Genomic DNA, 14,115 nt, shown 5'->3' with positions numbered 1-14,115 from the left:
TCCCTCAGCTTTTTACTGAAACAGGTGAGGGGAGTACGCTTTGTTATTGTTTCTACTGCTCATTGCGACTCTAAACTTCCCCTATTTGACACATTTTTAGCTACAACTTCCAAGTCCATTGGAGAGGATCAGCTTGAGCAAAGAGAGGTGTAGAATCAGTGATCTACAAATGTTATTCCTTACCAAATAATAGGCTTTGTGCAATTAAAATTATTAGAGCTACACCTCCCCACCAAATGCTCACACAACCAGACATTGATTGATTGATTGATTGAAGACAGCTTGTGTCAATTACAAATAATTTCCTAGGATTTTCTACCTGCAGCAAACCTAGTGGACAATGCTGAAAATAACAGTAAAAAAAACAAAACAACAACTGGCCATAATCATAGGCCACAGCTGTGACGCAATAGCTGACTTTCACCATTGGATGGGGCCAACATGCAACAGTTGACCTATCTCAGTGTATGGCTATAGATAAGTGTCCTTTGTCTCTCCTGATCTTACAGTCCCTCTGGCTCGATGCACTGATGGCTTTGTTTTATAATCATATATGCCTATGTTATAGGATTTGTCTCTGTGGGAGCATCATCCCACTCCTTAATGAGGCCTATAAATAGATGATTGAGGAGTTATGTTTCTAGAACTTTCCGGCAGTTCACACATGTAATGGGTCAAAGGTCTTTAATTTCCCTGGGAGTTGGAGGCTGGGGTCGGGTGGTCTCCCAGCAAAGAAAAGACAGAGACGTCAGCAGCGCTGAATGATGCATGCTGTCTGGATCAGACTGGAACTGATTGAGAAAGGGTGGGAGAGGGTGAGTGGGTGACAGAGAGGGTAACTGGCAGAGAGAGGGGGTAACTGGCAGAGAGGGTAGGTGAGTGGGAAAGAGAGAGAGGGTGAGTGTTAGAGAGGGAGGGTAAGAAAGAGAGGTTGAGTGAGTGTGAGAGAGAGAGAGAGAGAGAGAGGATGAGAGAGGTAATGTAAGTAGTGTTCAGCATGCCTGAACATGCAGCAGCCAGCGAGGGGTGAGGTGGTGCTGGCAGAACCATTATCACACTGCTGTGACTCACATCACATTCTTTTCCCTCAGGGTTCTGAAAGTTACAGTTTGTTCTATGTAATTCAATTCACTGGTTTATGCCTGTCAGTGGAGCAAAAACAAATCAAGAGTCCCTGTCTGTATTCCATAGCTGATGTCTGTGATCCTGGTGTGGTTTGCATTGGAAGCAAACTTCTTCTCTCGAAAGGTGACACCCTCACCCTCATACCTGTAGTCATTGGCACACGGTGACGCAGTGGGGAAAATACTTTCAGACAAAACAATATTTTGTGTGACACACTGTGCTAGACAGTCTCCTGAAGGGACATGCATGGTTTCATCTCAGGGTACGTGACCAGACAGCATCTAGCAATGACTGTCCCTGACAGCCTATACTCATGGAAATGTACATGATAAATTATCCACTTAAAAGTACTTGTTGGCTATTCATCAATGTGAAAACAAATGGACTGAATGGGTGTTTATATTTTTAAGGAAGTGTTCAAGGCCTGCTACATTAGCAGTACCAACATGCACATATCCAGTGATCGCTGCTGGAAGATATTGTCTGATTTGTGCCACGTTTCTGTCTGCGCTCCTGTTTACATCTGCCTCCTGTTTCCATCTGGGTCCCTGTTTCCATCTGGTCCCATGTCCATCTGCTCTCCTGTTTCCATCTCTCCCCCTGTTTCCATCTGACCCCCTGTTTCCATCTGGTTAGAACCAGACTCAGATAGAAGTTAACAACAAAACAAACATGAGGAAATGCTGAAGGTAAAGTATGTTTGTGTATGTTGTCAGTGTTCTTCCATTCTTGTTAGTGAGAGATGTCATGTTAGCATGATTTATGTGATGTCATGTTAGAATCATTTATTTGATGTCATGTTAGCATAATTTATGTGGTGTCATGTTAGCATGATTTATGTGATGCCATGTTAGCATGATTTATGTGATGTCATGTTAGTATGATTTATGTTATGTCATGTTAGTACCTATAGTCTCACTTCATGATACATACATTCCATTGGCGATCAGTGCTGTTTAAGATTTTTTTTCATAAGTATGACCTTATTTCTATTACAGCATATTGGATGACTCATTCATATTCCATTCTCCCAGTTCAATGTAACATCGATAGGTTTAAGCTACTACATGATACTCCAATTTTCCCTATACCCATCATGAGATTGCTACAACCTAGCCTATGAATGAAAGTTTACAAAATAGGTGCATACAGGTTGAGAGACAAATTTGAGGTGACAGACAATGACATTCAATACCGCCACTCTTGCCTGCTTCTAGCTGTAATCATCAGTCCAATAGTTGCAAAAAAGAGTTTCTATTGGACAAATTCAGGTATGTTTATCCCCATTTTGTTCCATTTGCTTTCGTTTAATAAACGTTTTTCAACAGAATCAGGGAATGAATAAAGCCCTGATCACGCGTACGTAAAAACAGTTCACTCTCATAACAGCCACGTTGTATTCCTTCTCTTCCCTTCACTTGTGGACTTCAATGCACAACACATGAGCTGTATGTGACCAGGTGAAAAAAACTTTCCAAGCCAAACCGCTACACACAGCCTACATCGTTGTCACCATATTAGCTTGACGTCATAGTCAGCATAGCTAATAGAACTAACGCGTTAGTTAAACTCGCTATAATCATGCAGTAACATTAGTGTACAGTCAGTAAGCAGTTACACCAGCGGGCCCCGGTGGCAATAAGTGAGTAATACCAAAAGCTTACCTTGACTTGGAAGAGTTCCAGTGCTGTTTTGGAAAATCAAAGCCAGCTAGCTAACATAGCATCCCTCTGTTTGAGCAGGGTGTTTCAGTAGGCTAAACTAGATAGCTGCATTTGCAGGCTAAGCAAGAGAAGCTGAAAGTGGAAAAAAAGACAAAATCTCTCTCTTTCTCTCTTTCTTTCTTGCTTCTCCTTCATTTTGGAAGAAATTAATTTGTTCAAAACTGTTCAACTATTGTCTTTCTCTCTCTTTGAGTCACCTACTCACCACATTTTATACACTGCAGTGCTAGCTAGCTGTAGCTTTTGCTTTCAGTACTAAATTCATTCTCTGATCCTTTGATTGGGTGGACAACATGTCAGTTCATGCTGCAAGAGCTCTGATGGAGGACGTCCTCCGGAAGTTGTCATAATGACTTTGTATGTCTTTGGAAGGGGGTGAGAACCATGAGCCTCCTAGGTTTTGCATTGAAGTCAATGTACCCAGAGGAGGACTGAAGCAAGCAGTCCTCCTCTGGGTACATTGACTTCAATACAAAACCTAGGAGGCTGTGTTGTGTAGCAGTAGTATTTGGGGTGTAGTACAAGACAAAGGGGAAGTATTGTGTTTTGGCGTGTAGGACAAGACAAAGGGGAAGTATTGTGTTTTGGGGTGTAGGACAAGACAAAGGGGAAGTATTGTGTTTTGGGGTGTAGGACAAGACAAAGTGGAAGTATTGTGTTTTGGCGTGTAGGACAAGACAAAGGGGAAGCTAGGTGATCCCAGCTCTGATTCTGGTTTCCTGTCTCGCTCTCTGTCTTTCTCAATCAGAAGCTATTACTTCTATCATGTCCCAGCTTGTCCACCTTGCCAGCTCTCCTCCATATATGGACTGGAGTCAAATCTCTGTCCTCCTCCTCCTCTCCTTCAGGTCCACAACAATGCACACCATGGGGATTGTGACAATGAACATGCATGCTCAAACATTCACTCACTCACTCTCTCTCTCTCTCTCTCTCTCTCTCTCTCTCTCTCTCTCACTCACTCACCACGCACGCACGCACGCAAGCATTCACCCTCACACACGCTGACACACTCTCGTACACACCTGAATGTGAATATGTGGGTCACATGCTTTAACATGATCTGATGCCAAACTCATGTTCTATTCACATACATTACACATAGAAATACATGGGCACTTTGTCATATAATGATGTCATGAACAGTCAACACACAATATACCTACAAAAACACACACTAACAAGCCCACTCAAGCTTACCTACTGCTACTGAAGAGTAAATTGGTATGCAAGGAGGGACACAAACAAACAGTACACCCTCCCCCCTCCTGAAAGAGCCAAGGAGACCTAGAGAGAGAGAGCGAAAGAGAGAGAAAGAGAGCGAGAGAAAGAGAGAGAGAGAGAGAGAGAAAGGGGCACAGAGGGGAGAAAATTAGGGTGTGTTAAAAAGGAGGGGAAAGTTTGGTGAGAATAAAAGAAGACGCTGATGTGGAGAGAAAGAGAGCGAGAATGTGAGTTAAGAAAAGCACAAAGAAGAGTGAAGAGCAGAAAGAGACATTAGATATCTTATTATTCTTCAATTCAGGTATAGTAAAAGATCACTACTCGCATTCGTTTGTTTTAGTTTTCTTTCAATTGGTTGCTATGGTGATACATTTGAGAGCATGACTGTTCTAATCTTTCTCACAACAATTGATTAACATAGTTAACGTCAACTCAGATAAAGTCCTCCAACAACTTTAATCATTTAGATTGATGATGTGTTATTCTATGGATGAAAGCATGTGGAAGCTAAAAGGAGGACTAGCATATGTTGAGAGTACAGTATCTCTCTGTGGACCGATTGTCCTATTGTACATTATCTCTCTGTGAACCGACTGCCCTACGGTACATTATCTCTCTGTGAACCAGTTGTCTTCACAGTACATTATCTCTCTGTAAACCGGTTGTCTTACAGTACATTATCTCTCTGTGAACCAGTTGTCCTACAGTAAATTATTGTTCTGTATCTTTCTGTCTGTTGTATCCTGTGTCTGCTCCTGTACGGGTTCACACGGTAATAATGTGGTAGTTAATTCCTACTTGTGGTTATAATCTTTCCATTTCTGTCCCACAGAGATGATGTCATTCTGCTGGAATTGGGCAGCTCTGCTCCTTCTACTAGTACTGACCCCTGACCTGCTTCCCAACCACCTCATCAACACCCAACCCCTCCTCACACACGCCATTCCCACCTCCCCAACGGTCACACACCCCAAGATCCAATATGTTACCGGTGTGGGCTTTGACTACGATGAAGATGACTACACTGAAGAGAACGCTTCCCATTCCCCTCCCAATTACAGCAAAACCTCATCAGCTACTCTGGTTCCGATGCAGCCCAAGCCCTGTGACTACCACCCCTGCCAGGACAACCAGATGCCCTGCTCCCAGCTCTCTGCCCAGACCGGGTGCCTCTGCCCTGGGCTAAGCGGGGTAGACGAGCCCCCTCACGCGCCACACCTCCAGAAGCTAGTGCCAAGCACTGATGGAGGGGCAGAGGTACGGTGGTGCGCTCCAGCCTCTGTGGTATCTGGATACCGGGTTGTGATCGAAGATCGAAAGGGAGCGCCTCTCCAGTTCAGGGGTGATTCTCGGAGCGGGGTGCTGGGGGAACTAGAGGCAGGTGTCAAGGTGTGTGTGGAGGCAGTGAACATAGCGGGAACCAGCGCCCCCTCGGAGCTCTCCTGCCTGCGCTACGACCCCCCTGAGGCCACCAACCTGGCCCTAAGGGCGGGGGTCATCGGAGGGGGGCTGGGATTTCTCCTGCTCCTCTCCTTGGTCGCCCTGGTCCTCTGGAGGCGACAGACGTGTAAAACAGGGGGAAACTCTGCCGAGGGGCTGGGGAACCCCTCCTACAGCACGGAGGAAACGCTGTGATACAATTCGGTGTAGCAGAGAATGTAAGAGTAAAGTAACTGGGATGGGACAGAGACAAAATGGCTTCCCTCACCAGTGACTCACCAGCACAGTGCTCAGGTTGTTCAGAATCCTGTGCTTAGGAATATGGAAATTAATAATAACTTTTGACTTTAGTGGGCTAAATAACCCTAACAAAAGCTTAAGAAGCTTTGTGACTAAAGAGACTGCAGGTTGTTTGCTGGCAAATTAACTTGTGTACAGTGGTGATTTTAACATGTAAATCTTGGTGGGGCAAAAAAATGGGATGTGCATGCCAGCAAAGCCATTACACTACACGACACAACACTAAACAATACATTAATTGCACTATAACGGTGACAAACGGTACCCATAAACTGTTAGGGCCTACATAAAGCTGTCCCAACAGCAGTCCCAACGTCTCACCACTGCTACACCGGGCTATCAGCGGAGCCTTGTCTGGCAGTGAAACAGTTCATTCAGCCTCATTTACTGACTTTAAAAAAAACATAGCTGATATAGCTGACTTGCTTAAACAAATGGGGTTTCTAATGACAATTGAGATGTCTATGGCACAAGGGGATGACAAGAGGATAAGAGGCTATCCGTAATTTTGATTAAGACATTAATGAGCAAGCTAGGATGGACATAGTTAATATAACTCTTTGTTTAGCACTTTTGAAATGTACAGCGACAGAATTCAGAACATAGGCTGTTCTTACAGTGTTCTCCCTGTACACCAAGTCAGAACCATAGGATAAATGAAGGGGAAATATAAGCAGACAGTGAAAGCTCTTACAATATTCAATGATTACATTTCTCTAAAATAGGTTATAAGCCACATGTGCATCACCAGAACAGTAGGCGTAATTAAGAGGTGTAAATAGACCAAATTATTAGGATGAGGCACATGGGCTACTAACATCTTACTACACAAGATACACTTAGTATTACTTTCTTTGCTACAGTATACATATCTCCCTGGCATATTACATCATTTATGCAGCAGCATACAATACATTTTTGTATGCTGTACTCAACTGAACAGGAAGGTGGCGCGGCGGTCCTTCGTGGGCAAATTTGGCTATCAAAGTCTGGCATTCTCTGGATTTATGGTGCTTTCAAAACAACTGGGAACACTGAAAAAAAAAAGGTTGAATCATGATGACGTCATTGATCTTCAAGTCGTAGCTCATGAAAGATGACAGATTTACAATCCCGAGTTGGATGACCATTCAAAATGTATTTTCCCAGTCAGAGCTTGTTTATTCCCGACTTCCCAGTTGTCTTGATTTTACTGAAGTCACATTTTCGCAGTTCCAAGTTAACAGACGTTTTGAGCGCGGCACAAATTATTCTTCATTGACAGCATAGCCAATGTTGAATGTTTATCATTTTAAACTTGGAAAAGAGCCCCTTAATCTCAGATTTCATTGACAGCATGGCCAATGTTGAATGGTTATCATTTTATCATAGCCACTCTACTGAATAGCAGGCTAGTGATTGCTTTGTAATGCTTGCAGTTAGCCACTATCACTGATTCCTTCCAAACCATTCATCGTTGAATTTGCGATTTCCAACTTGTTGTGTAATGTTTATGTCCAATGGCCAATGGCCGATGAGTAGATTATCAACTTGATTCTTGATGATGACTGCTAGCTAAGATTTTGAAAGTATGATGTTGACATGATCAGTCCAATCAAAGCTACTGTACATATAACATGATTTGACTTCATTTTAAGGGGATGACTTTGGCCAATGACTGTGGCCAATGACCTTGAGCCTTCATGGATGAGCACTTCTAATGTAGCTCTATAGCAGCACCTAAGGAGCTAGAATTTTCGAGCTCTACCCTTAGACAAGGCGGTGACGTAATGTCCCCATGAGTGACAGAACACTGAGCCAATCACGGCGCAACGCTCCGTATTTTATGCTGGCTTGCCCCACCACCACAGAAAGCACTGAGCTAGGCTGAAACACCTGCATTTTGGAGCTGCCTTACTCAAGAAAACAAAAAAAATAGCATGTTTTTACGCAGGTTTATTAACTCAATCCTAGATCTTTTTTTAAAAATTGTTTGCAGACTGATATGTGACACGTATTAAATAATTAAAATAACATGAAACACAGGAAAGTCCATTTTTTTGCTATAAATGTGGGGTTCAAAACAGGTGGAGCTCCTACCCTGAATGACGGGTAGCCACTGCTTGTGTACCATTCGATCATGACAGGGAAGAGTTATGGCAGTCGGATTCATGTGTAGAATAAATAAAACTGACTTATGAATAACAAAAGCAATTGTTTTTAGAATAAAAGTGTTTACATCATTTTGCCTGAGTTTGTGTGACTGATTGTTTTTAATGGAAGGAACATAATACAGTGCCTTGCGAAAGTATTCGGCCCCCTTGAACTTTGCGACCTTTTGCCACATTTCAGGCTTCAAACATAAAGATATAAAACTGTATTTTTTTGTGAAGAATCAACAACAAGTGGGACACAATCAAGAAGTGGAACGACATTTATTGGATATTTCAAACTTTTTTAACAAATCAAAAACTGAAAAATTGGGCGTGCAAAATTATTCAGCCCCTTTACATTCAGTGCAGCAAACTCTCTCCAGAAGTTCAGTGAGGATTTCTGAATGTTCCAATGTTGACCTAAATGACTAATGATGATAAATACAATCCACCTGTGTGTAATCAAGTATCCGTATAAATGCACCTGCACTGTGATAGTCTCAGAGGTCCGTTAAAAGCACAGAGAGCATCATGAAGAACAAGGAACACACCAGGCAGGTCCGAGATACTGTTGTGAAGAAGTTTAAAGCCGGATTTGGATACAAAAAGATTTCCCAAGCTTTAAACATCCCAAGGAGCACTGTGCAAGCGATAATATTGAAATGGAAGGAGTATCAGACCACTGCATATCTACCAAGACCTGGCCGTCCCTCTAAACTTTCAGCTCATACAAGGAGAAGACTGATCAGAGATGCAGCCAAGAGGCCCATGATCACTCTGGATGAACTTCAGAGATCTACAGCTGAGGTGGGAGACACTGTCCATAGGACAACAATCAGTCGTATATTGCACAAATCTGGCCTTTATGGAAGAGTGGCAAGAAGAAAGCCATTTCTTAAAGATATCCATAAAAAGTGTTGTTTAAAGTTTGCCACAAGCCACCTGGGAGACACACCAAACATGTGGAAGAAGGTGCTCTGGTCAGATGAAACCAAAATTGAACTTTTTGGCAACAATGCAAACCGTTATGTTTGGCATAAAAGCAACACAGCTCATCACCCTGAGCACACCATCCCCACTGTCAAACATGGTGGTGGCAGCATCATGGTTTGGGCCTGCTTTTCTTCAGCAGGGACAGGCAAGATGGTTAAAATTGATGGGAAGATGGATGGAGCCAAATACAGGACCATTCTGGAAGAAAACCTGATGGAGTCTGCAAAAGACCTGAGACTGGGACGGAGATTTGTCTTCCAACAAGACAATGATACAAAACATAAAGCAAAATCTACAATGGAATGGTTCAAAAATAAACATATCCAGGTGTTAGAATGGCCAAGTCAAAGTCCAGACCTGAATCCAATCGAGAATCTGTGGAAAGAACTGAAAACTGCTGTTCACAAATGCTCTCCATCCAACCTCACTGAGCTCGAGCTGTTTTGCAAGGAGGAATGGGAAAAAATTTCAGTCTCTCGATGTGCAAAACTGATAGAGACATACCCCAAGCGACTTACAGCTGTAATCGCAGCAAAAGGTGGCGCTACAAAGTATTAACTTAAGGGGGCTGAATAATTTTGCACGCCCAATTTTTCAGTTTTTGATTTGTTAAAAAAGTTTGAAATATCCAATAAATGTTGTTCCACTTCATGATTGTGTCCCACTTGTTGTTGATTCTTCACAAAAAAAATACAGTTTTATATCTTTATGTTTGAAGCCTGAAATGTGGCAAAAGGTCGCAAAGTTCAAGGGGGCCGAATACTTTCGCAAGGCACTGTATGTTGATGAAACTCAATGAATATTGCTGGAAGTAATAAAGTGATGTCCTATAACAGTAATGCAACTTTTATTTTGAAACTTGAGTAAGATGAACCGTTGAAGATGAAGAATCGGTCTGATTGGCTATAGCTACAATACTGTCATAAGTCCCTCCTTTTTAAGAATTTCGTCCAATGGTTACCGCTCAAAAAATCTTCTTGGAACGAATGAGGAAATAATGTGGTACATGACAATCAATAGTCCATTCAAATACGCACCAGTAAACAAGATGGCAAACTCAGGTAAGTGCAAATGCCACGATTGTATTCTGCATTTACCTTCTTTGTGTAGTTCGCAGTGCTACTCGATCGTTACTGATCATCTGTCTTTGTGAGCCATAATACAACAATACATTGGATCAAATGTCAATCGTTGATTTTTGTCAGTGTAACGCCAGGTTGATTTGATAGGCTATGTGGGGTTTGAAAGTGGCTGGGCATGGTATCGTACCGTACAGTGACTCAGCACTTTTCTTCTGTAATATTTTGTTGCAACTTCTGCATTCTCACTGTCTGACTCTGTAGTAGAATACATGTTATTTTCTTACAAGTTTGTTTCCTCAAAGAGAGGTTATGGTTAGTACCAGGAAGCAACATGAAGTTAGCTGTGAATCACCTCTCCACAGATAAGGATATCTCCTACTCTGACCTTAAGGCCCTCCTGACCAAGAGCAACAAGGGTCTTCTGGTGGTTGATGTAAGGACAAAAGAGGAGGTAGACAGAGGACACATTCCAGGATCAATCCATATTCCAGGTGAGCTTCAGTCGGAGTCCTGTAGTAAAATTACACTCTCCAGTTCAATTGGAATTTGCTGTCCAGAGTCCAAAACTTTGGAAGCATAATGAACCCCAATTTATATGGGTGTAATTCAGCCAAATATGAGCAAGAAAGGTTTGATTTACTGTTGTCATTGAGCTACTTATTTAGGTATATTTATTGCGTTCTAAATGGAGTCGTATTGCAAACTTCCTGTGTCTCCTCTCCCAGTTGATACAGTGGAGAGTGCCCTAGCGCTGGACCCTGCTGAGTTCCAGGCCAAATACGGGGTGCCCAAACCCCCCCTGGATACTCCTGAGCTGGTGTTTCACTGTCAGATGGGCCGGCGAGGAGGCGTGGCCACAGACAAGGCACGAGGCCTTGGATTCCAAAAGTATGAGTGTACATTTTGACAATACTGCTCTGTATACTGTGTTTGATGCCTTGGGATACTTTTGTAAATGATGGCATCTTCCTACTCTCGTTTCAGGGCCGTCAACTATGCCGGAGGATACCAGGAGTGGTCTGAGAAAGAGGGGTGATAAGTTACACGATTAGCCTGCATTATGAAAGCAGAGCATAAAAACGCACAAATGATGCTCACATTCTACTGAAACATAAAATTACTAGTATATTTGTTATAACATTTTTCATCACTTGCCTCTTTGTAGCTTTTATTTGTTATTACAGATGTGTTCTATGTTTTAAAATAAAGAATGCATTATTATTTTTAACTGTGTTTTCCCATAGAGCTCCACTTTTCCCATCTTCTACCTCTACCATGGCTGTAGGCTTGCACTGCTTATTACCTTCAGTAAGAGTTTCTTCAAACCCGTACTGCTGAAGCTACACTGTGGCACATAGGGCTTATCCAGGTGATGCACATCTACATGCCATAGACATAGAGGGGAAACCCCCGGGTTTGCCTGATGGTTGATGAAATGAGTCCGTTATCGTACATGTTGTGTACCGTAGACTGGTGTGTGCCTTTCCAAATCATGTAGTGTGTGCATGATGGTGAAATGCCTTTGTTATCAAATCCCTGAGTGGGTATTCTCCATTATTAACCTCTCCACTAATTTAGCGTAAAGGGGCACCGTAAAAGATCCTCGTCTGAGACTGATTGTTAACATAGTGGAATTTAGTGATCGTTGCATCTATTGGCTTGGCAATTGAAAAATATGAAATATCAGTATGTTGATTAACGTACAGTACATTTTGTAGGTAGAAGAATAGCCTCAGAAACACACAGCAAGTTCCTCATACTTGTCTTATTTACAGTGATGGTGGTTTTGTTTTGATTTGCATACAGACGCTAGCATATGTGCTCAAGACAGGAAGTCAAGTATATCCCAACATAAAAGCCTGCTATCTATTCTCAATGGTTTTTTTTTAATCAAAAAGCATTTTATATAATTGAAAGAACACATTTTGATTTTACATTTTTATCTCCCAAGTTGTATACAGACTTCTGAACATAACTACTATGTCCCCAATGCTGACTGCTCTATTGGTAAATATAAAACTTATCCAAAGTTAAAGTAATAATGCCTGTATGGTTAGTTGTGTTTGAATGTTGTATTTAAACATAATTTCAGTACGTTGAAACAGTAGTATGCTCTCTGAGGGACATATACTGCAGTCCTCTCTTTTACGGTGTGGCAGACATACTACTAGAAGGCATGGAGGACCCAACATGACATCAAGCTGTAACTGAAAACAAATTTCTCCAGTTCAGTGTTGTCCTCTAACATTGTTATCACTCACAGGATGGATCAAATCTCTGTTTGACCTGACAAAAATGTATTCATCTTGTTTACAATCATTAAAACTGGTTTCTTTAGTTGGATCAATGTGTATTATGTAAATATTTTCTTAAAAACCACAGTACTTCCTATTGTTCTCCCAGTTTATTTTGATTTTGTTGGAATCAAATACATGAAAAGCAAAAACACACATAGTACATGGATGTCTGAATATGAGGGATAAAATGCTTTAATAACAGTGCTTGTGGTAACAACTTTAAAGGCCCTTAACAAACAAACCAAGGCCTGTCGCTATGCAGCTATGTTGTCGCTATGCTGTCGCTATGCAGCTATGCTGTTACTATGTAAGTGCCCTCTTCAGCCAAGAGGACTCACTCCCTGAAGGTCCTCTATAGTCACCTGCACCACCTACACACGTAGGTAATGAAGAAGAGTGTTTATACTCAGAAAACAATAGAGCACTTTTAGAAGCCAGAAGCAGAATTCTATAATGTATAATAACATTTAAATAGTAAAGGCAATCAATACTCATATAACCCATTATAAACTTTGTGTGAATATCAACCCAAGTCAAGAGCAGAACCCATAGCAAAGGTGTTTGCTTCAAATACATATTTGACCTTTAACCTCTGTGTCTGACCTGTGCGTGGCATGGGTCAGGGTAGTCACAGACGTCCTCTGGGAACACAGCGCGCATCATCTGCTTCAGCTCTGATGGGTAGACATAAGTGGGATGGCCACCGTCACCCTTCTGGCAGCCCACCCCATGGTGATACTGTACGGGTAAAGGGGAGATGTATGGGAGAGATACAATTGGCCTACAGTCAAGTGCAGTGCTCACTGGTCAAAAATCCCTGACCTCAATGCATCATTCATTCACACTAACTCACACACACACATGTATATTTTAGTCAGTTAGCAGACGCTCTTATCTAGAGTGACTTACAGTTAGTGCATTCATCTTAAGATAGCTTGGTTGCACAATCACATATCTCAGTCATAGTACGTACATTTTTCATCAAGTAGTTATCAGCAAAGTCAGTGATAGTGAGGGGAAAAAAGTAAAGTGTGAGTGTTAGTTCATCTGGGGTTGGGTGGGGCTGTGGGATGCTCTTTGAAGAGGAAAGGTTTCAGATGTTTTCGGAAATTGGGCAGGGACTCTGCTGTCCTAGCTTCAGGGGGAAGCTGGTTCCACAATTGGGGTGCCAGGACAGAGAAGAGCTTTGACTGGGCTGAGCGGAAGCTTCCCTCCTGTAAGGGTGGGAGGGCCAAGAGACCAAAGATGGCAGAACAAAGTACTCAGGTTGGGGTGAAGGGTTTGAGCATAGCCTGAAGGTAGGGAGAGGCCATTCCTCTTGCTGCTCTGTAGGCAAGTACCATGGTTTTGTGGATGTGAGCTTCGACTGGAAGCCAGTGGAGTGTGCCGAGGAGCGGGTGACATGGGAGAGCTCGGTAAGGTTTAACACCAAGTGGGCTGCAAGATTGATGGCACAAGCGAGGAGCCCAGGCAACAGCAAGTCCAGACGGGAGATGACAAGTGCCTGGATTAGGACCTGTGCCGCTTCCTGTGTGAGGTAGGGTCGTACTCACCACCTCTGGTCTCTATTGATGTTGTGGAGCATGAACCTGCAGGAGCGATATTTGCAGTTAATAACAGGGTGTTGTCCAGGGTCATGCCAAGGTTCTTTGCACTCTGGGAGGGGGACACTGTGGATTTGTCAACCGTGATGGAGAGGTCTTGGAGCGGGCAGGCCTTCCCCAGGAGGAAGAGCAGTTCCATCTTGCCGAGGTTGAGCTTGAGGTGGTGTGACGATATACACACTGAGATATCTGCC

At 42.6% G+C, this 14,115-nt stretch overlaps 2 protein-coding genes across 2 annotated transcripts; both read left to right on the top strand.

Annotated features, from left to right (window-relative positions):
* The first annotated feature begins 4,145 nt into the window (after positions 1–4,145).
* LOC135526637 (leucine-rich repeat neuronal protein 4-like) lies at positions 4,146–8,035 on the top strand. Its single transcript, XM_064955149.1, has 2 exons — positions 4,146–4,374; positions 4,906–8,035. Exon 2 carries the CDS (start codon positions 4,908–4,910, stop codon positions 5,706–5,708), a length of 801 nt encoding a protein of 266 aa, XP_064811221.1. The 5' UTR covers positions 4,146–4,374; positions 4,906–4,907; the 3' UTR covers positions 5,709–8,035.
* Positions 8,036–9,894: 1,859 nt separating this feature from the next.
* tstd1 (thiosulfate sulfurtransferase like domain containing 1) lies at positions 9,895–12,363 on the top strand. Its single transcript, XM_064955148.1, has 4 exons — positions 9,895–9,999; positions 10,383–10,511; positions 10,746–10,908; positions 11,005–12,363. The coding sequence occupies exons 1-4, from the start codon at positions 9,936–9,938 to the stop codon at positions 11,054–11,056; spliced, it is 408 nt and encodes a 135-aa protein (XP_064811220.1). The 5' UTR covers positions 9,895–9,935; the 3' UTR covers positions 11,057–12,363.
* Positions 12,364–14,115: the final 1,752 nt, after the last annotated feature.

This window comes from Oncorhynchus masou, chromosome 32 (assembly GCF_036934945.1).
Source record: "Oncorhynchus masou masou isolate Uvic2021 chromosome 32, UVic_Omas_1.1, whole genome shotgun sequence".
Taxonomy (NCBI): Eukaryota; Metazoa; Chordata; class Actinopteri; order Salmoniformes; family Salmonidae; genus Oncorhynchus; species Oncorhynchus masou.
The sequence above is the reverse complement of the archived record's forward strand: the minus strand, read 5'-3'. Positions and strand labels throughout refer to the sequence as shown.